General features: G+C 47.1%; 1 protein-coding gene across 2 annotated transcripts; it reads right to left on the bottom strand.

The window, feature by feature from the left end:
- Positions 1-3386: 3386 nt before the first annotated feature.
- On the bottom strand, positions 3387-22203 carry NRSN1 (neurensin 1). Of its 2 annotated transcripts, XM_032861636.1 has the most exons (5): positions 22052-22203; positions 20215-20291; positions 13095-13178; positions 12516-12713; positions 3387-3872 (listed from the first exon to the last, which is right to left on the bottom strand). In XM_032861636.1, the coding sequence occupies exons 4-5, from the start codon at positions 12702-12704 to the stop codon at positions 3474-3476; spliced, it is 588 nt and encodes a 195-aa protein (XP_032717527.1). In that variant the 5' UTR covers positions 12705-12713; positions 13095-13178; positions 20215-20291; positions 22052-22203; the 3' UTR covers positions 3387-3473. The 2 variants fall into 2 exon arrangements, with proteins under 2 accessions (XP_032717527.1, XP_032717528.1); XM_032861637.1 differs by lacking the exon at positions 13095-13178.
- Between the last annotated feature and the right edge of the window lie 1123 nt (positions 22204-23326).

Genomic DNA, 23326 nt, shown 5'->3' with positions numbered 1-23326 from the left:
TGAGCAGTATGCCTGCGAGTTCTGTGTCAGTGAGCAGGGCTCCTTGGAGGGAGGATTCTGGTTTTAGAGATTGTAATGGCGAGCCAGCCACTAGATGGGCTCCCCCAGTCCAAAGCGTCGGGTTGAGGAGAGCTTTGCTTTGAGGCACCCGTATCCATACTCTGGTCTTAATTCTGTCCACGAGATCCCCTGTATACACACACACACACACACACACACACACACACACACTCTCTCTCTCTCTCTCTCTCTCTCTCTCATTAGGTCAGAAATTTTAGTGCCTCTACCAATTATCTCTTTGCTTCTCTCATGCCTGGCTCTAAGTAAATCCGCAATAGTTGTTTTAAGTGCCCATGTCATAGCAGCACACAGCTTTTCCATATGCACTTTTGAGGGTTTGCCCTCATTAAGATGTGGTCACTGCCACCCAAACAGCTAACAGTCCAGCTGCTAATGGAAGAAACAGGTGTGTAAACCAGTTATAACAGAGACAGATAAGTGTTCGTACACAATGCTGGCTGTGTCCAGGATGAGGCTGATTTCCCCTCAGTATATATTAGGTCCCGTGATTATTGCTGTTATTTCCTGATTGGGCCTTGAATGACGGGTCCAATCACCAGTGCAGGGGCAGGTGGTTACAGCGGGGAGGATAAGCCCCGGGCGAGAAGGCTCGCTGAAGGAGAAAAGCAGTGATGTGTGGGCGGGATGCAGGGCTCTGGAGTGAGCATCAGAATAAGTCTGGGAAGGAGCCAGCTCAGACCCCAGGAGGCCGTGCCTTCAGTTTTCGGGCTTGAGGTGCTGTGCACACACGGGGGTTCTAAATCTGATACACACTTGAAAACGGGTAGGGACCCCATTTCGTAGGTGGCACAGTTGAAGTAGGGACAGTAAGAGCACACAGATGTGTCTCCCTGCAGAAGACAATGCAGGAGGGGACAGGAAATGGTCACATGGAAATCTTCCCAGCCAGGAGGACCGGGAGAGGGGAGGTAAGTATAAGCAGGGTTAGCATGCAGGTAACTCTGAATGATAGGATTTGGTCCAGTGTGGACCAATTTGGTCCAATGGAAGGTTTAGAAAGGCAGATTTTGGAAAGATCTCAGGGTAAGCTTCCTAAGCCAAAGACGCAGGGGCTTGTTGCAGGAGGCAGCAGGGGTCCCTCACTGCTGCTCCAAGCACTTGCAGGACCCGTGATGGTGTGGCTGGGCCCGTGTCATCTAGGGCTGGGACCCACTCCACGCTATCCCTGTGTGATCTCCAGGCCTTAACACATTGTGTTTCTCCAGTGGCATTGTGAGCACAGACTGCCTGGCGCACCCATGGGAATTTCAGTAGCAGGGAGGAGGGAATGGCTCCACTTCCCCCTCATCCCCCTCACCCCCGAAACAGGCAGAATGAGCCCAAGGCTCTAGGGCCGTTCTGCTGCCATTACCACCACTGTCTGCCCACTCCGGCTTTACAAAGTCCTCGTGGGCTCTTCCTTGTGAGTACACGTGGTCCACCCTCTCCAAAGATCAAAGCATGTGTCCTCCTTCTCCTCTGCTTTCTACAGTCCCTGCCAAGGGTGCCGGGAGGGCCCTCACCAGCTCCTGCTCTCACAAAGCCTGGGCAGGACGGGACAGACGGGACATGCAGAATTGCTTTTTCAGACTCAGCTTCTCTCTGATTTGGTTCCCTTTAGGTCTTTGGGGGACCAGAGCTGCTTTTTTATAGCTGCAATCATGCCTGTACCTAAAGGCTCCCAAGCCCCGCTGCCCTTAATTTTCATTCTGGGGGCTTTTAAAAGTCAAGTCCCATCCTCCAAGACTCCTTGGTACACAACGCCGAGGCAAGCACGGGAAGCTTCCAGTGATGTTGCCTTCAACAGATGCTTGGGGCTTAACGCAAGGCTTCCAAGGGTACAATTAAAATGCTATGTCAAAAATAAATAAAATAAAATATAAAATAAAATAAAATAAAATAAAATAAAATAAAATAAAATGCTACATCCATGGCAAGGTGAGAACCTGAGGAAGCTGGAATGATTTCTCCCCTACCTGCCCCTGATCCCTGTTGAGGGTGCTGATGGGCCCCGTGGTCCCCGCTGGGCTGTGCGTAACGGCGCACACCAGAAGGGCCAATTGCTTGCTCTGTTCTTCCATTTCGCCAGGGAAACCCGGGGGCTGGCCCCCCCAGCCTCAGGATGGAGACTCGTTCCTTGAAGAGAAAACAGTCGCAGCGAAGGAATGACATGGCAACTTACGTTCTGTTTGGGCACATATTTTATTTATCCAGTGAGGGAGGAAAGAGAGGAGAGACAGGACTCGAAGGTGGCACGATTTCTGAGAGAAGACCAAGGTCATGTTCTCCTCAGTCCAGTTTAAGTCCACAGATTAAGTAAAAGTGCGTAGGGGTGAGATGAGCATCTTGCTGGAGAATCAAACCTCTGATTTGAGGAAGAAAACCCTTTTTAAGGTTAGTATCTACTCACGGGTTTCTTATTTGAGGATGGCTTACTTTAGTTTTTATAAAAACACGACAGCACTGTATAAACTGCTGGGGCTGGATATTGAAACGTGAGTAGCTGCTGATTCGGAGATTTTTCTGGGAGTCCAGATCTCAAACAGTCCCACCGAGGTGAGAGCCCCAGGGACATCACAGGCTTGGCCCCCAGGAGACACGATGCCACGCGGCAAAGGAGGAATCTCAGACACCATAGTCCAGGATCTCTGTCGCATCGATGGGGACACTGAGGCCGGGGCAGTTTAAACAAACCCCCAAGGTCACACAGCTAGGGGGTAGTAGCTTCTTATTCCCTGGCTCTCAGAGGCTGCATAGAAACTCCTAAAGTTCATTTCTTCCCCAAGTTTCTAAAGTTGGCAATGTTAGCTTTTCAAGTGAAAACACTGGAGAGAACCAAACCAAACAAAAAAAAAAAAAAAAAAAGAAAAAGATTGGCGGAGAACTCCGATAAATTTGTACCCATTCTCAGCAACCTCATGTGAAGAGAGAGTTAGAAGACGAACGTTTGGGTCAATATCAAGGAACTCGACTTTTCTATGAACACACATGACAATATCTTACACGTAGTGAGATAGGAACAGACGCAGCACCACACAAGAAAAATCAGGAAACCGACATTAGAAAATAAAACACACCACGTTAGCCACTGGTCACCTGGTCTAAACCACTGGGCGCTCTCCAGTAATGCGGGGGAATGACAGTCACGATATTTGAGAGGGGAGCTCCCGAGGGTGCCCCATGGGCACACGAGCCCCCCTGAAGCAGCGTGGTGCCTACGCACAGGTCTCCAGGGAGGTCACCTCCTCCCAAGACCCCAAGCCCAGCCGATGTGAGCTCCCGCACCGCTCTGCCCGCAGCCAAGCCCCGGGCTGGTGCCGGCCAAAGCCCAAGCCCTATCATCTCCAAACCTGGCCCCGCTCCTTGTTAACACTGCATGTGATCAGAGAGGGGGGACTGGGGTGAGAGGTGTCTCAGGTTGCTGAAATAGGCTGGACATTCTGCACCCTAGACAGAGTGACGGGAATCTTTGTTTCCCCTGGGCCTGGGGCTTTTGTAACGGGCTGGCTGTGGACCTTGATGTCGGCGATGCGCTCTTTAAACTTCTGCTGAAGAAGCTTTTCCTCTTTGGAGTAGCTTTTCACAAACACGGACGTCAGCAAGAACCCTGCCATGGACATGCCCCCGAGGCAGAAGAGAATGGCCCCGGCCAGCTTGCATGCATCGAGGGCCCCGTTAAATTGCATGGCCTGCGTGTCCACCACCACGAAGTCGGCTTCGCCAAACGCTTCGATTTTGGGGGGCACCAGAAAGCCCACTGCCAGGACAGTCAGTCCGAGAACCACGAAGACTGTGCCGGAGATGAGTCCGACCTGGGGAAAGACACAGGGAGGCAGGACAGGGTGAGCTCATCGCCTGGGCTCTCCTGAGCTCCCTAGAGCAGTACCTGGCTTCTGGGAGCAGTTAATAGTCCCCTGCACCCCAAATTTGGCATGCAAACCCTATACCATTTCCTAACGATAACAGAAGGTGAAAGGAGGCACTTTCTAGTTTTAATGCCAACCAGACAAGCCAGCACTGCCTTAACGGTTTCCTTTGAGCTTTCTCAAAGCAAAAAGCTTTGCAGCGGCCCGATCACCTTCGGTCTGAGTTGTCCCCTTGAGTCTGTGAGCAACAGTGAAACAATCTTGCTCCCGTGAAGAACCCTGCCTCTCCACTAGGCCCTGGTGCTCTGAGAAGCTGGCCTGGAGCTCACAGGTAGGCTGCAGCGTCCCCCTGTGGATATAACCTGTGACACAGAATGTCTGCATCCGATGGGCTTGCTCTGTGCCCATCATGGAGGGACACGAAACAAGTCCATTTCATCATTCTGTCTAAGCACAGACGACAAACAGGGTCATTGTGCCAAGCACCAACCATCCACAGTCTCCCTTCCCACCCACCCCCCATCCCTGGTAATACGAACAGTGGCTCCTGCTTTACCCAGGACAGCTTCGGTCTTACCCTGGCCTGTCCCTCCCTGTGGGTCAGATTTACCATTTACTTATTGTCCGATCATAGAATGGGCCGTGGTGATCGAGAGCCAACTCCAGCTCCCACACACCCTTCACCCACCCAAAGCCATAACACATCCTTCCTCACACTCTTACTGAAATTCCCCAGGACACCCTGTGGTGTCACACCTCTCCCTGCGACGAGGGATCAGCTCAACTTGTCCAGCCTGCACGTATGTTCCCGGTGACGTGGGTGGAGGACACGGGCAATCCGCGTAAGTACCCACCTCTTCCCCCAAGGTGCTGGGAGGGCACCATAATCACTAGTTTACAGGTCAGGAAATTTCCCCTCAAGGAGGATGGGTCACTGGTCCAAGGACGGACATTGGCGAGCAAGTGGTAGAGAAACTGCATTAGCTCAGTTCAGATACAGGGTAACATGCCGAAGCGGGAGAGGGCTGTCCGCCCTGCGGTGGTTTGGAACGGACAGATTTGGGCATGGCTTCCGGCACTGCCAACGAGTACTTGTCACAGAAGGAAAGTTGCCTAAACACTTTCTTCATTCATTTCCCCCTTTATAAAAGGCTAAACGATAACCGGAGTGGTGGAGAGGACCAAGCGAGGCCAAGCTCAAAAACGGAGCCCGGCGCCTGGTGAAGCCACCACTGTAACAAGTAGCTGTCACTACATCCATCTGGAGACGCGCCTCTTGTGAAATGATGCTACACCGGCAACAGCACTAGAACGATCTGAGTATTTGAAGGTCAGCTAATACAGTTATTTATTTTCTAAGTACATTTAAATACATTTCCTCCTGTCCCTAATTGCTTTATTGAGCATAACAACATTGGGAAAAAAACCAAATGCATAGCACTTGGATAGAGAGCTATCTTGAGCTTTGAATTTAAAGCGTATTTATTTAATTTATTTATTAAGTTTATTATTTATTATTATTATTTATTATTTATTAAGTTTTAGGGTAATGCAGTAATAAAGAAGATTGGGATAATAGGAGGAAAACGTGTTCCCAAGTCCATCAGAGAGCTGGTATTACGGAGTTCTCGCTCACAACCTAGGCATAGGGTTCGCTATGTTTTTTCCCTTGATGCTCTGCAGCTTCTTATGAAAAGGAGGTGGTTTTTTTTTTTAAGATTTTATTTATTTATTTGACAGAGAGAGATCACAAGTAGGCAGAGAGGCAGGCAGAGAGAGAGGAGGAAGCAGGCTCCCCGCTGAGCAGAGAGCCTGATGCGGGGCTCGATCCCAGGAGCCTGAGACCATGACCTGAGCCAAAGGCAGAGGCTCAACCCATTGAGCCACTGAGGCGCCCCAAGGAGGTATTTTTATCTACATTTCACCTGGAGGGGACGGAGGCCAGTGGGGAAGGAGAAGCATCGTTCAGGGTCCTGTAGCCAGCAGCTGGCACGACCAGGCTCTAACCCAGGTGGGTGTGATCACCAAGCCTCACACTCCCCTTTTATCCTCCCATGGCACTTCACCAATTACTTATGTGCTATTATTATTTTTTTAAATTACCACAGAGTTTTAGTCACCATGGAGGGACAAATTTCCATTATGTATATTATACAGAAACTGAAAAAAACAGTCAATATAAAGTCTTCTGAAAAGAAAAGAACCTTTTCTACATGAGACCTCAAGTACCATAGGAAAAGTTGGGTTGTAAAAAAAAATCACGTTTTGGATGGCTTTCTTTATGTTTCTGAAAATAGTGGCAAATTCATCCCCAAAGCCTAACCATTATTTGTAACTTAAAAAAGTGAGTCACGCTGGAAAATTCTGAATGCGCGAGCTAAATGAACATTAATATCCACGCTGACATGCGTCCTATGTCACTGAATCCCTTTCTTCCTCAAGGACTGGCACTCGTTTTCAAAAGCTGAGGACTGTAAGTGTAGCCATCGTCGTTTCTGAGGTTCTGAAGAGTGACAGAGGCCAGCGCCCCGTGTCTGCTAGTCCTGCCCTGCTCTCCACATCTCTCGTTCCCGCCTTACACTCCGTAAACATTCTAACCGTTGAACTTGACCGCCAGACCGCTGCTGGCGGAGCCAGGTGACCGAATCCGGGAGCAGCCTGCTCCTCCACTGAGCCGCGACGTAGAGATGAAAATCCACTCTTGGAACCTCCCTCGGAAGCTAAAAGGCAAACGGTGCCTTGCAGATGGCAGAACTCCTGCTCACTTCAAGCACTTCAAGAACTGGAAAGGGGCTGGCCTCCCGAGACTTCTCCCTTTGCCCTTGTTGAACGGGGGTATCCGAGGGGGGCCTGCTGTCTCTGGAGGGGAGGGCGGCGGCGGACAGCCGACTCCCAGGGTCCAGAAGGAGCCCTCCATGCAAGTTTAAAGAGGCGCTCCGAGCCCCGGGGCCCAGAGAGGACCCAGAACACGGCGACATGTCTGGGAGGGAACGGGAGGGCGGGAGTGGAGGGGCACGCGTGGGATCTGAAGGATGCCGTCTCCACGGAGCACGGGACAGAGGCGAGACGGGATGCTGGGATGCATCAGCCTAACCCTGGTACCATCTTGGAGAATGGAAAGGAATGAAGATTTGGGGAGTGATGCCATATAGAGCCGTAAAAATGGTCTCTCTAAGTTGAAGTGGTCCTTGGCCTAAGAGAAAGGGGGCTCTATTAAATAGAGTTTGAAAAAATGCAACACAGGGCTCCTTAAGGGTCTGAGAGCGCAGACAGCCCGGTGTGGGTCCATGCAGAGAGATGGGACCCCGCAGGGAGAGGGCCCCCTGGGGCCTGGTGGAGCCCCTGGGATGGCTGGTGGTTGGGCCGGCCCAATGCCGAGAGCGAAGGGCGCCTCCGCTGGGACAAACCTTACAGGCCGCAGCGAGGACGGTGACTTCTGATGGCATCCTTGTTGTGGGGACGATGTGTGAGAATCCAGCACCTGCTGCTGGAAAGGGGGCTAGGACAGGGAGGAGAACCCGGATTCCAGAAACCCTGGTGATGCAGGCTGCCAGCTGGCTCCGGCTGTGACTCAGACCAGCATCCCCGTCATCACCTCTGCGTGAGCAGACGAGGTCGGAACATACCTCCGTTTGCTCCAAAAAAGGAGGGCTGCTGGCAGGAGCTGGGCAGCTGTCCCAGCAGAGGGCGTGGTAATGACCGCTGGGAGTGAGAGCCAGTGTGGGAGGAAGGACGGCGCGGAGCTGAGGAGCTGAAGGTGAAAGGAGCCCTCTGGCTTTGAGGTAACATGCAGGGGAGGGAGCAGCAGGACGGAAGAGGGATGCATCTTCCTCATCAGCCCTGAAGGCCACTCTGACCTCTCCTGAGCAGGACCCGGGCTCTGAGGGCTGTCCCTTGCCAGCAATGACAGCAGATGGAACTCACCTGGCCTGACCTGCTTGTAGGGAAACTGAGCTTTGTGGAGCATCCATTGATGTCCAGCTGGGATCCAGGCCCACGCGCCCCCCAGGCATGATACCTCGCACCCCGCCCTTGGTCTCCCACCTGATGGAGGCTCGGTCCCTCCAGCATGGGAAGACAGCCAACTGTCCCCATCTTCAAAAGCTATTCCGAAGCCCTGTGTCTCTCTTTAGCTACGGCTTGAACTCATCCAATCCTTGATATTCAAGCCGAGTCCTACAGTGTCACTGAAACTGGTTTCTCCAAGGTCATGAAAACCCTCCTAATTGTCCAATCCAGTGTGACCTCATTCGAATGTTCTGCAGCCAGTGATGTTAAGTGCTTTTGTCTTCTTAAAAACTCTTGTCCCCGACACGACTCTTTCCTGTTTCTACATCTGCATCTTTAACAAGGCACTCTCAACCTGTTTTGCCAGATGTTCTCAAATTACTGGTGTTTCCCAGGGTTCCCCCTTGACTCACATCTCTTGTTCAAGATCTCTCTAGGGTTGCATGTGCAGCTGTCATTCCAACTCCCATCTACGTGCCAGTGACTTCCAAGCTCCCATCTCCAGCCTGGATTTCCTTCCTGGGCTCTCACCCTGGACTTCTGACAGCCAGTGGTAAGATCTGCACAAAAATGTCCCAAAGGCTCCTCAAACCCCAGATATTCAAAATGGTCCCTTTCCTCCTCCTTTCCTCTCTTCCTCCCTCCCTTCCCTCCCTCCCTTCCTTCCCACTTTCTCTGTGCTCCTGCCATCCACCCAGTCACAGAGCTCCTCTCATTCCTAGTATAAAACCAATTCAGCAATCTCTAGCTATACTTTGAAGAAAATCTAAGACAGATACTTAAACTCTGACTTAGCTCAGTGTGGGAACTGGAGACATCAGGACAGAGGGGAGGAGGGTCTTGGGAGGAAAGAGGGGAGCCCGAGTCACTCCCCATTAAGACGGTCTTATCTCATGCCTACACATGGCTGGGGACACCGTTTGAGAGATTTCTAGTATGGGTGAGGAGAAGGTAGGAAGGAGGGTGACTCTGAGGTAAGGAGAGCATGGATGGGGTAAGGGGTTTGCTCCTTTAGTTCACAGCTGCCTAACTGAGGTGATCTGTTGCACAAACGGGCGTCAGCAGCTCTTGTCAAGGTCAAGTGCAAGACCAAGAAGAAAAGTCCCTCCCCCCCCCAGCCAGCCTGATTCATGGGCAGTGCAGCAGGAGGCAGGGTGTCAGTGGGATCATGTCACAGGAACCTTGTGTGTGCCAGGAGTTGCAGGCACTAGGATAAAGGAGGTGTGGCTGAGGCAGCCAGAGGGTAGAACCTGTGGGGTCCAGAGAGTGTGTGTAATCCTGTGTGTGTGTGTGTGTTTACACCTATGAGACAACCTCCCTGAGAAAGCCTACATTTATTTTCTTGCCCACTTGCTGGACTCAAGCTAGAAGGTTCCGGAAAAGTACTGATTTCAAAGCCTTTCAAAGTCTTCTGTGATCCCACTCTTGTGTACCTTCCCCCATTCATCTCTTGCCCCCCCTCCTCCAAAGTCTCCTCTTCCCAGGGGATCTCTCTGTGGAGCCACTGCTTCCCCAGGCTGCCTCAGACCCTCCCTGCCCCCAATCCCTATGCTCCCAGTAAGTTCTGGGACTCCTTTGAGGGTAGCATTTATCATGCTGGATTGTAGCTGTCTGCAGACATGCCTACCTTCTTCGCCAGCTCTTTCAGGTCAAGGCTGTATCTAATTCACAGGTGAACAACCACATCTTGTTCACAACCAAGCCTCCCACGTGACCCTGCACACAGTGGACACAGAATCACTTGTAGAGAGAAAGAACGACTAGCACCGTGAGCTACAGGCTCTCCAGATGCACGTGGCGGGCAGAGATTCTAACTCAAGCTCATCAGAGTCCAATCTCCATCCTCATTAAGCCCCTCCAAGCTGCCCACAGCTCTGACACCGGCTCAGAGGCAATGTCCTAGCCTCCAGCAAGAGACCAAGAATCCCTTAGCACCGCTTTATTGGGAAGGGGGCAAGGGGAAGCCCGTAACTTGAACCACCTACAGATGCAGTTTGAAATGAAAGAAAATCAGAAAAAAGAGTCATGATTAGAAACATGGGCATAACCATTGCCTTTCTCTGTACTGATAGGAAACATTTCATAAGACCCACTGGAATGGATTCCCTTGTCCTTCCTAGAAGGAAACGGAAGAACGGTCAGTGTCTTACCCCGGTAGAGGACGGGTTTCTAAGTGAGTTCTTACGTGATTCAGGTTGACTCTAAGCTTCTGAATGTTAGCCTTGTGTTTTGTGATGAGGATCTGAGTCTAGGATTTGGATTTTGCTGGAATATAATCTCTATGAGCCCATGGACTTTTGCCTGTTTTTAGTTTTTGAAGTAGGTTCAGCATAATGGGGGAACAAGTACTTTTGAACCTTGCTTGTGTCAGATAGAAGACAGAATTCCGAAATCTGAATCCCGGGGTTGGTCATTAACGATGGGTTCTTTATTTGAAATCCATACCTGAGTCTCGTTTGATGGATTTATAGCTTCTCATATCTCATCTTGGTTGTGCCTTGGAACCATGTGAATGCTTTCAGTATTCTGTATGATACTGGCATTTCAGGCTCTTGGCACGACGGATCTGTCAGGCAAATATTTATTTTTTTTACACATGGGGAAGCAACCACCCACTTAACTGGGTAAATACAAGATGTGCCAAGCTTGGCTGCGTATTTCATCGGTCCAGGCCAGTGAGGATTCATCAGAGATGACATTTCTACAGGGCAAGGATTCTGGGTCAACCAATTTTAATGCGGAGTACCTGACACTTGTAAGATATCGAATTAATGCGGGTCTTGGCTCATCCCTGTTAACGACTGTGTTGCCCAGTACTTTATTTATTAACTAGATTTCAAATTTTCTTTCCACTTCAGGATCCAATGTTTCATTGGACCTCTGATAGTAGGGACTGATACACTGAATCCTTGAACACATATGAAACATCTTACTTAATTCTCACAACTTTACCTGGTAGGTATGATAAGCATCGCCACTGGGCTCACTACAGTCAGTTAACTTGCCCAAAGGTACAGGCTGTGAAATGGAAGGGCTGAGGTTTGAAGCCGTGTAATCTAAGGACGGCGGAGTCCACGTTCAAAAGCATTATGTGAATCGCCACTAGAGATCCCCACTCACATCTCCAGCATAGCACAGCCAGACTCGGACTCTTGGTTCCCCACCCCTGCCACTGCTCTCCCAGGGTTTCCCATCCCAGAAAACTGTAACATCATTCAGTAAATAGCTCAGACTGCAGGCCTCGGAGGCGTGCCAACTCTGCTTTCTCTCACGTCTACCTTGTCGGCACGTTCTCACAATGTGATCTTCACACTTTATGCTAAATCAGACTACTTCTCACCATCTCTACCAACACCACCCTAATCCAAGCCAGCATCACGTCTTGCCTCAGTGCTTTCAGAGCCTCGTAAATAATCTGGCTGCCTCGACCCATGTGCTCCTATAATCTACTTTCCATGCTGTAGTCAGTATGATCCTGTTAAAATACAAGTCAGTTCATGTCACTCGTCTGCTCAAAATGGCTCCCCATACCTCTCCAGGAAAAAGCCAGCGTCCTCATGAACACCTACAAGGGGCTACACAAATCATCTCTGTCCCATTATTTTTCTGGATCCACCACCTGTCCTACCCCTCCCCCCTCCTTCCACTCCAGCCAGACTGGAACTCTTGCTACTTTTCAAGCACCCAAAATCGGTTCCCGTTTCAGAGCTTTCTTCCCAGCCCAGAAGGACGTTCAGCCAGATCGTCTTACAGTCCTGTCCCTCAGCTCGTCCTGGCACTTGCTCCAATGGCGTCTCCTCTGAAAGACTGTCTATGAACAGCCTATGCCACACCCTGGCTCCATCACTCCCTACCGTCTTGTCCAGACGCGTTTCTTTCCACGGCGCTAGTCACCACCTGACCTCCTAGTATGTGGTTTATTCATTTATGGTCTGTTTCCTGTGATCAGTTACAGGTTCCAAGAGGGTAAGGGCTTTTCCTTCTCATCACTTTAATGTCTAGCACGTTGCAGCTTCTCGGCACAGAGTAGGGGCTCATAATTGTACACTGAATGACTGAATATGCTGTCTGAAGAGATGCTGTGGAGAAACTCAAGCTAACAGTCTCCTGATCATGGCTGGTAGAGGCAGAGACAGCACGCTGACCATCACTGACCATCGTACTATGCCTCAGCCTCAAATCTCTCTCAATACCTGATCATTTCTCTTTAATAATTATTGCAATATGTCAAATGATGCTTACCAAGCCTATTGGGGGGAGGGCTTATATGATTTTGCCTATGGGTGGCTTCCCAGCTGGTGAATTCAGCGGTCCATCAATATCAGTATCAAAAATAATAATTAATGATGGCATTTATACCTATTTATGTTTAACCTGCAAATCAACCATTGTCCTGCATTCGGGGGCTTTCTTCAGCTCAAGGTTTATGTTCTCTGTTCCTAAGGGAAGAAGACTGCCCTTAGGATCATCAAGACGGAGGCACACAGAGAAGACCAGAACCCTCAGCTCTTCACAGCTACAGGATTCACCACAGCCGATAACATTTCCATCTCTTGCCTTACACATGTGTTCTTTCCTTACCTTCCAGAATGCTGAGCTCCACCTATTAGGTGATCTCTGGATCTGGAAATCATCCTCATACTCCCAGATTGAGGTGGTGCAGTCCTCATAGAACTGATGCAGATAGGACCGGACTCCGTAGCGCTGGTACCCGCCCTCTGTAGCTGCCTGCAACTGCTTGGACCCACAGATATTGCTGCAAGAACTCATCCTTCCCAGCTGCAATGACAACATCCCCAGGTATCAGTCAGCCCCGTGCTCTGGCTTCAGGATTAAAAGGCATATTAAAGGTGAGAACTGGGCTGAGTCATGTTAGTCTAGTTGAACAGTGCTCTTTTCTTAAGAGAAAAGACATTTTTAAAGACCAGCCTTTCTTATAAGCTGCGCTGCTTTTTGACTCAAAGCAAAATTACCCCCAGACACTCGATGACTAGACACTGGTTCTCCATAAATGAAAGGAGACATAATGGCACAGCTCACTTAAATTATGCAAAAAGGGAAGCATGAAGCACATGAAAAACGGCGACAGAGAAGCCAAGATTTTCATTATCTTCACAAGAAATCTTTAATCTCTTAGAAACCAGTAGTCTTTACACTTACATGTTAAAGAATTAGGCAGGTCCTCTCACTTGCTACAGATGGAATTTGTCTTGGATTGTCCTCTCGGATGCTTTCCCACGTTCCCTGGTGGAAAATACAGGGTGTTACTCCTCAGCAGTTTGCAATTTTGCTCTCAGATCTTGTGGATCTTGCTCTCACATTTTAGCTAATTGTCACGTTGTATGGAATATGTGTTTGAAGGCTGCTGAGCAACGTACGTGTCATGGTTTATTAATCACAAATGGCTCAGGCAATACTTTACACCTCACCGACTCTAACCCTAAATATTTCAGTCATTATTTGTGGACACATCTGTCCATGCAGGATGATAGAGCATAATGGAGAGGGTAGACACAGACCATCATCATGTTGCAGGAAGTGTCTACTATACACAAGAGGCCAGAGAATTGTTAAATAGAACTATGTTCTGGGTGGGTTATTTGGGACTCGGTCTTCTTAAGATGGAAATTTCTACTTGATTTCACCTAATTAGTACCCTTAGAGGGAAGCATTTGGTTATTAATCCATATTTAAAAAAAAAAAGGAATTGCTGAGGGATAGCAATTTTGGTGAGTAAGGAAATTTTTAGTAATTCTCTGGTGTTTGCTTTTCTTATCTTCACATAAGCAGATACATATGGTATATAGCTGGGAATGTGAAATACAATATTTTTTTTTTTTTTTTTTTTAGATTTTCCAGTTATCCTCCAGATGGTTTTCCCTGTGTGGACATGGTCTCCAGATGACAAAACAAGGAGCAACATAGAAGAGCATTTTCCCATTGAACCAAATTCTCTCAGGACTTGTCCTGTATGTCATCCAGGTTAACAGAAGACAGAAACAGTTTCCAAATCCTTATCCAGAAACCATGTAGTGATGTTTATCTACAAGGGAGAAGTTATCCCAAGCTGCCAGCAAGTACCCCTGTGTGGAGCCTTAGTGTGGCTGGATAGAATTCAGGACGTAAAATCAAAGCTGAAGCCCCAGAGAGTTAGCCTTGTCCCGTCCCATAGGCACAAAGTGAATCCATTAAATTATCTTGTAATGGGTGCTCATGGCCAAAAAGGCATTCTGGTTAGAAAATTTTGTCAAATGCAGAAAAAAATATATGGCCCAGATCTTAGAAAAATGAGGCAGATTGGTTCCATTGATGGTGATCAATACTCTCATCTTTTTTACTGTTGGTCGGTATTACATTTAGGGCCTTCTGCCCTGTTTCTGATATGGCAGCCAGGAGTGATGACCCAGGAAGAGCGAGCAGGAGAGACAATACAAAAACAACTTCTTCAACAACTTCTTCTTCTCCTTCTCCTCCTCCTCCTCCTTCTTCTTCTTCTTCTTTTTTACTTTTAAACATTTCAGAAGGATATTATTTCATAAAATATAAAGATTTTAGAATGTATTTTTGCCCGATTGGAACAGCAAATTGTGATGGATCAAATTCATTTGTTAACCTTGTTTTCATATTTTAAGTGTTAGGATGATCTCTTCAGTGCCTTTAATTTAATGCCTTATGGTGAAGAGGATTAATAAGGGTCTATGTAGAATAATTTTTTTTAAAGATTTTTAATTTATACATTAGAGAGAGAGAGAGAACAAGAGCACAAACACAGGGAGGGGTAGAAGGAGAGGGAGAAGCAGACTCCCTACTGAGCAGGGAGCTCGATGCTGGACTCGATCCCAGGACCCTGGGATCATGACCTGAGCTGAAGGCAGACGCTTCACCAACTGAGACACCCAGGTGCCCCCACAAGTAGAATAATTTTAAAGGTGCTTCTTAAAAGAGACATTTTAATAAAATTTAGATCAAGGGACACTGGGTATCATATGCTACTGATGAATCACTGAACACTACATCTGAAACTATGTTGGCTAATTGAATTTACATTTTTAAAAAAAGGAAGTAAATGTTGATAAAAGAAAAAAACTTTTGATCAAGAGAAGGGACTCATGCTTTACCAATTCTGCTTTGTCATTGAAAACACCCAGGCATCAAAAAGTCATCTGCTAAAAGGTGACCCCCTGAGTCAGGGAGCAGATGAACGCCAACAATGCAGAAAGCAGGAGTATGGCCTGAATCATGACTTTGCATAATCAGACCAGGTCATCCAGACACGTATTTCCAGGTGTCCTATAAAACATCAGAGACTTGAACATGGAGAAAGGGCAAAAATAGGACCGGGGCACAAAGAAATCCCTCATAGCAACGGCAGGAGTTGTCTTCGCTGCTGAAGTCCCTCCTGCTCGGGGTACAGCTCAACGCGGAGCTGGCCGTGTGACATGGTGTAGACCCTCCCCGCACGTCTGGATTCCAGCACACGGGGTCGAGTGCTTCTGCATTATAAGTTGGGATTCAGGAGTCCAACTTCATTAAACAAAATACAGGTCAAATCATAAAAGAGATGGGAAGTGTCCTAAACAAATGTTTTTGAGCCTGAGTGATGGAAGGCTGGAACCCTAAGTCAGAGCAGATTTTTTAGTGATGCTAGATCTGTGCTAGAAAAGAAATCCCAAAGAGCCTTACTTTCTTCTCCAGGTATACAAAACACAAGAACATGGCCTGCGTTGTGCTAACCACACAGGGCAGAGAATGGGTTCTAATCCTAGTTCCTGACCTACAATGTATTGGTCATGACACTGCTGGTAAGCTCATTCACCAACCAGAACTATGGTTTTATTATCCTTAAAATAAGAAAGTGGGGCCAGATAGCCTTGAATTACTTCCAGAGATAGTTTTCCAACAGTCTCTGGCCATGAGTTTACAGAGTGAATCAGTTATTTTTGTTGGATAAAAAACTGGGTTTACTGATTTCCCATCTCTCATTGATTGTCAGATTGTCCCCAATTCCTTATCATTATCGTATATGAAAGTTTTGGTTTACAAGAGAATATAAGTGATTAGGTAGGTCAATTACTTGGTATTAATGGACTAAATGGTTGTGTAGTATTTGTTTCACAACTTACTTCAGGATTGTGTACGTTCCTAAACAGTACAAGTGTATCTCAGACATGGCAGGTTTGGTTCTAAACCCCCACAATATAGCAAATATCATATAAAACAAGTCAAATGACTTGTTTTGGTTGCCCAGTGCATATAAATATTATTTTTACACTATACTGTAGTCTACTAAGGGTATAATAGCATTATACATTAATTAAAAAAATACTTCATTGTTAGAAAATGCTAACTATCATCTGACCTTGCAACAAGCCATAATCTTTTTGCTGGTGGAGGGTCTCTACCTTAGTGTTGAGGCTGCTGACTGATTAGAGGGTGGTTACTTAAAGGTGGGGAGGCAGTGGCAATTTCTTAAAATAGGACAACAACGAAGTTTGCCATATCAACTCATTCTTCCTTTCACTTGAACTCCTATTGGCCACTGTAAAGGTATTGATTGTCCTAATTCCAATATTGCTGTGTCTCAGGGAATGGGGGGTGGGTGCAAGGAGAGGGAGAGAGACAGAGGAACAGCTGGTTGATGGAGCAGTTAGAACACATGCAACATTTATCGATTATGTTCCCTGTCTCATATGGGCAGATTTCCTGGTGTGCTAAACCATCCCAATAGTAACATCAAAGATCACTGATCATAGATCGCTGAAACAATCACAGCAATAATGAAAAAGTCTGAAATACTGTAGGAATTACCAAAATGTGACCCCGAGACACGATGTGAACAAATGCTGTTGGAAAAATGGTGCTTGATAGACTCGTTTGACTCACGGTCGCCACAGACCTTCAATTTGTAAAAAAAACACATTATTTGTGATGCACAGTAAAGTGAAATGCACTACAATGAGTTATGCCTGTAGCCCCTGGGGACCTCAGAGGTTCCATACATCTTTCCAGATACATAACTTACTGGATTCATTCTTAGAGGAGAATGATCACTAGAAAGGAATTTAAAAATGTACCAGGTTATAATGAGAATTTTGCACCTACAGAAACACAACAGAGTTACAGTTCCTTGTAGTGAAGCCAGTAACTTTTTGTCCCAACATAGAAAATGTTACATTTGTTTAGAATCTGCTTGGTTGATTGACGCCTCCAGTTACCATCAAGACAAGACTCGATGTCATTTCATAAAGTCCCTTTTAAAAGCTGGGCAATTATTAGAAAACAAACGAAGGCCGAGAAGAATGGGAAGGTATGTGCAGAGGCTTTTCAGCTTGGCTCAGCATTTACTCAGTGAGCAAGGTCTCCTGAGAAATCTGGCTTTCATATTGGAGTAACTACAGCCAGAGTGGCAGCTGCAGAAGCAGTAATGTTCTGTCTGTGACTCTTGTTAAGGGATGGGTACTGGAGAAGGCTTAACATTCCAGAAAGTGCACAAACGGGGGGGGGGGGGATATTTTCCAGCATTGTACCTAAATGGGCTTACGTGAGTACTCCTTTTATAAACACCCTACCTGGTTCCTGTTTGACTTTCTGTCCTTGCAGCCAGCGTGGGCATCATGATGGAGCGCGAGCAACAAGAGCGTCTGGCTGTTTGGTCATCTATGAAGAGGGAGTTATTTTTACTCTCCTCAAAGGACATTCTAGGCTAATTAGTGAGGATCTGGGCATGGTTTTCTTCTTCTTCTTCTTTTTTTTTTTTTTTAATAATCTGTGGTATCTACCTCGATTCCTTTCGTGGTTATATATTTAACTGGCTCCTCCTGTCTTGGCAGCCCAGCACACCTGCCATGTTCCGGAGACCCACAGGAGGAGAGTATCATGCCTCGTCGCCCCTCCCCAACTCTCCCGAGTGGCCTCCTACAGTTAGAGTGTTCAATGCCAGCCCTCTATCCCTCTCTTTCTCTTGTCCAAACTTGTTTCTTTGTATAGGGCTGGTTACCATCTGATGCTCCGTACGTGCTGTATTTGTACATAGTCCAAAGGACTATATACGTGAGGGACTGTAAGCTTCCTGAGGGCGGGAGTTTTCTGTCCTGGTGACAAGCACTTTGAAACTCCTTGGTACAAAAGTGTCCATGGGTGGATGTGGATGATGGTCTGATCGTCCTTCCTTTTTCATTCCTCCCTTCCTTTCTTGTTTTTACAGCACTAATGATGGGCCAGATTATGTGAGATAATAAAGCTGAGGAGGGCACAATCTGCTCTCAGTGGACACTTAGATTAGAAAGAGAAACACTGATGAAGCAAGAAGGGCGACAAAATGGGCACCAAAAACAGATATTTGCTGGGGCACTGGCATGGCTCATTCAGTTGAATGTCCAACTCTTGGTTTTGGCTTGGATCATGACCTCAGGGTCATGAGATTGGCCCCATTTCAGGCTCCACACTTAGCGGGGAATCTGCCTGAGATTCTCTCTCTGCTCCTTCCCCCAACTTGTGCATGTAACCTCCCAAGTATAAATAAATCTTAAAAAACAAACAAAACAAAACAAAGCAAAACAAAAAAAAAAACAAAAAAAACTGGGCGCCTGTGTGGCTCAGTGGGTTAAGCCTCTGCCTTCGGCTCAGGTCATGATCTCAGGATCCTGAGATCAAGTCCCACATCTGACTCTTTGTTCAGCAGGGAGCCTGCTTCCCTCCCCGACCTCCGCCTGCCTCTCTGCCCACCCGTGATCTCTCTCTCTGTCAAGTAAATAAATAAAATCTTAAAACAAACAAACAAAAAAACAACTAAATCCAAAACCTCAGATATTCATAGCTGGAGGGAGTGAAAATGCTGAGAATCCCTTGAACAATTCCTCTTTAAAAAAAAAAAAATTTTTTTTCTTTAAATTCAGTTTAGTTAACACAGGTGTACTATTAATTTCAGGGGTAGGATTTAGTGATTCATCAGTTGCATATGACCCCCCATGCTCATTCCACCATGCCCTCCTTAATGCCCACCACCCATTCCCCCCCAACCCAGCAAACCTGCAGTTTGTTTCCTATGATTAAGAGTCTCTTAGGGTTTGTCTCCCTCTCTGATTTTGTCTTATTTTGTTTTTCCTCCCTTTCTCCATGAACAATTCCTCTTTCAGCAAGTAAACCCATACAGGTACTATTAAGATCACTACATGTACCAATATGTGATCCTACCAATTTGTTGGAAACTTGACTCTCAGTCAAATAAAGGCAATTACTTTTTTTTATCATACTTAAAAAAATGCTATTAGCCATGAAAACGGAAATAAGTCTTCATGCCTCTCGAAACTCCAAGAACATCATCGACTCTATATTATTTGCCTTCATGGTCTCCTTGAGGGAAGAGAGGCAGAAAATTGAGGCACAAAAAAGATTAGTGCTTTCCCATGGCTCCCTGGGTGAGTCAGTTGTGAAGCCAGGCCCAGGCCCCGTTCTATTTATTCTCTTTGAAATATCACTCAATCTTTTCATACTGCTTTTCTCTCCCATAAAATCCTTCGGAGATAATGAGAGTGAAGTCCCCATTAGAGCCACTTCTCCACAGAGCCAGGCTGCAGGGTAGAGGCACAAAGCTGCTTCAGACCATTTATCCAACACCAAACCAAAAGGTCAGTTTGCTAAAAGGGCTGTCTCTGCGTGGATGCAGGAAGGCAGGAAAGCCGGCTAAGAGCTCTCTCATTTTTAAATCAGGTATTCTAGAATTGTATAAGCATGACCTTAAAACTTGAAAATGTGTTTCTACCAGAAGATCATCGCAGAGGTATTTTATTTCCTTGGAGCTGTGGTAGAGATTGCGGCTCTGCATTTTGAGCTTTTTAATGCCATCTAAGTCAGTAAGTACGCAGCCACTTTCATAATTTTTTTGAAGATTTGTTTGTTTTAGAGAGAGAGAGAGAGCACAAGTTGGAGGGGCAGGGAGAGAAGGAGAGAGATTCTCAAGCAGATTCTGCATCGTGCATATTGCTGAACGCAGGGCTCGATGTCACCACCCTGAGATCAAGACCTGAGCTAAAACCAAGAGTTAGCTGCTTACCCAACTGGGCTGCCCAGGTGCCCCCACTTTTGTAATTTTTAAAAAAGGAGTAATGATACGCAATTACCTTATTACTCCTTCAAGGTGTTTTTTTAAAGTAAGGTATACAAAGTCCAAAATCAAAATGAGAAGAGAAAAAGAACTCATATTCTCTTAAAACCTCCTCTTTATCTACATGCAAACCACAAGGTGCTTATGAATTTGCTTATGACAAGGATGGAGTCTTACCTTTGAAGTCTTCCTCTTCCTCTTCTCCTTGTTTAGTCTTTGGCCTTTCTTTTTTAACGGCACATCGTCCTTCAAACCTATTTAAGGAAAAAAAAAAACAAAACCCAAAACTCTGCAGAATGTGATATAGATAAAAATCTGAATTTCATAAGCTATTCTTACGACCTGTAAAGAGTCACTTTAATGTTGACAAAAACATGGGCAAAAGACTTCTTGCTGAAGAGCAGGGAGTTATTTGTTCTTAACAAAAGTATACATATTTCATAACTTTTTAATGGGCTCTCAGGAGACTTTGTAGGGTAAATAAGACAACATAAATGGGCTTTGTAAACTATAACATACTATGCAAACTCTATCCTTATTTTGATATAATTATCTTCTGCATAGTCAGTAATACAACTAGACTAATACACCTGTATTTTAAAAATTCTAAATAAAAACTTTATTTGCTCCCTAGATACTCCAGAATTGATCTATCTGGTGCCTGTTCCATTATACTGTAAAGTAAATTAATCTTATAGCCATGGTATTTTCAATCTGTTTACATGCATTTTAGACTTATTGAGGTTCTTTAGATGATTTACTCATTGGGTTGATTCTTTTCACTCCTACATCCATTTCTTCCTATCATGATCATTTTACTTTCCGTCTGCCTAAGAAAAGCAGGTGCCCATGCAAGATTTAATTAAAGCATCAGGGCTGGCTCTAGAGATACTGGCGCCCTACATTACTCTAGTCATGTGAAATAAAATAATGGCTGGGCAATATTTTTCAAGAAGTCACTAAAAATTCTTCCTGACGAGCAGTTCCATTTGGACAAGAACCTCAAAGACGTGAGGTGAGCACGTCTAGTTGAGGCTTGACAGACTGTTTTCTATATTTTCCAGTTTCAGCCTCTCTGAGCCATAGTAAAACCTTCTTCAAGACTCATTTCTTTGCCCTAAAATTTTATTTTGTAGGTGGTATGCGAGCAGATTTGGAGGGGGGTTGGGGGAGCAAATTATATTAGGATCCTGGATCTGGATAAGTGAAAGAAAACAAGTGGTCTTCACCCCACCCCCCTGGCCCCCATCCGTGCCTCTCTCTCAATTAAATGTCTCTTCTTTTTGTCTGTCTTTTTGCCCCTTTTCTCTGAAGGAAATGACTCCTCACTTGCCCTTTAGGAAAGGCTGGCCTGGTCTGGAGCCCCGGGATCTCTCCAACGTGCTGAAAACATTTCTGCTTCAGAGCCAGGAACCAATTAAGTAAACACCAGCTGTTTAACTGCAGCTGTGTTTTCTTTGAGGTCATCAGCTCTGACCCCCACCCAACGCCTCTTTCTAACAACACAAAGAAGTAGGTCCTGAGATTATATCCAAGCCCTCACATATCTTTGAATATGGCAAAGGAATGGGGAGGGCTAGTATGTGGGGGTGGGGTAAATTCAGCTTGAAAACAAATCAAACCAGCTTTGCAAACTTCCAATACGTATTTGACTCTTACCTAATCCATAACTTTTCTTGTCTCCCGGGAAAGAAACTCTTAAGTTTTCCCTGTATACCTCCCCAGTTCTTACGTAACACAAACCACAAATCACCAAAGCATGGAGTTGGCTACCCCTAATTTGGATGTGCTCCCGGATTTTAAAACGCAAGATCTTTGTAGAGATTCGTGCACATATAATAAACGTGAATGAGTAAGGGGTGTGTGTGTGGTTGTGTATGTGCGACAGACACAGAAAAACAGATCAGGAATATGTGCGCGTGAGAGAGGCAGGAGACAGGAAGGGAGGAGCGGGAGAAGTGGGGAGAGACAAACGGAGCACAGAAAACCTGCCCTGGGCTCCGCAAGGCTTTACCTGGCCCCTCCGATCCCCTGACCCGTGGAGCAAGTGCAGCCAGCTAGCCGCAGATCTCTCGCCGGGGTCCCATCATCGCCGCCGCCGCCGCCGCCGCCGCCGCTCCCGCCGTGCGGAGCTCAGCCCGCGCGTGATTGACAGCTGGGCGGCCCGCGCGCCCGAGGCCCGCGCAGCTGCGGCGGCCGCCGGAAGGGCCACGTGCGTCCGCGGGGCGCGCTCGGGCGGCGCGTGGGCGGGGCCCCGCCGGGCGCCTGCGCCGACCCCGTCCCCGCCCGGCCGCGCGCCCCCGGGTGGGGGGTAGCGGGAGGAGGCGGCTGGTTGTCTGTGCGGCGGCCGCTGTGGCCTGGGGGAGCGCCGGGCGCCAGCTCTGGCCTCCTGCGGTCCTAGTGTCTCGTGCTGCCCAGCACGGTGCCTGGCCCAGCAGGTGCACCACGTGGTATTTCCTAAGTGGAGGAGGCAGGCCCACCTGAGCTGAGCTTTTCGCACCACCGCCCCAATTGGGGTACATCTGGGGGTATGCAGAGGCCTCTCAGGACCCTAAGTTTTGCCCTTGATGCGACACGCGAGGAGAGGAGCTCCGCTGGGCAGGTGGAGCGCGGCCCTGCTGAAAGATCCTTCCCGCTTTGGCACCACTGAGCACTGTGAGGTCCCAACGTCAGGGACTCCCCACGGGAGAACGGAAGGACGACGAAGAGCGTGAATTCAGGGACGCTGTTCAAGAAAAAAACACACACTGATGCGTGAAAGCAAGAACACACTAGAAATTACCTGTGAAAATTTCAGAAAAATGTGTGTAGGTGTGGGCAGGTTAACATGTAAATACAGTGACTCCTGCTTCGGGAGACTCTGCAGACCCCTGGTAAGTGGGATTTAATGAAATGACTGCAAAAGTAGTATTTGCCCAGTGGTTCTGCACATAGAATTAGAACACCTCAGTTTACCTAGTGCTTACTGTGTGCGGGGCAGACATTGCTTAAGGCACATTAGGTATCTGTTAATTATAAGCATATTAAACCCTCACATCAGTTCTGTGTGTGGGGGAGGGGAAGTATTCTTTGTTATCTCAATTTTACAGATGAGGAGGCCGAGGTATAGAGAGAAGTGGCTTGCGCCCACAGTGACAAAGGCTCGTGATAACTTGTCACAGGTCACACTACTACTCCATGGGAGAGGAGGGCTGGAATCTGTAGATTTATCTCCCAGACAAGCTTGAGCATATAAATGATATCTTGCCTGAAAAAACACAAAGAAGCAACTCTATTTTCATTAAAGGGA

Source organism: Lontra canadensis, unplaced genomic scaffold, assembly GCF_010015895.1.
Source record: "Lontra canadensis isolate GAN:19392208 unplaced genomic scaffold, GSC_riverotter_1.0 scaffold21, whole genome shotgun sequence".
NCBI classification, from domain to species: domain Eukaryota; kingdom Metazoa; phylum Chordata; class Mammalia; order Carnivora; family Mustelidae; genus Lontra; species Lontra canadensis.
Note: the sequence above shows the minus strand (reverse complement) of the source record. Positions and strands in the feature narration are given on the sequence as shown.

What these genes read in the sequence shown, in the direction of transcription:
- NRSN1 (XM_032861636.1), bottom strand. Translation starts at nt 12,704, where the DNA reads ATGAGTTCTTGCAGCAATATCTGTGGGTCCAAGCAGTTGCAGGCAGCT. An exon ending in GGAGCTCAGCATTCTGGAAG is followed by an intron (nt 3,873 to 12,515) that starts GTAAGGAAAGAA and finishes GTCTTTCCCCAG; the next exon opens with GTCGGACTCATCTCCGGCAC.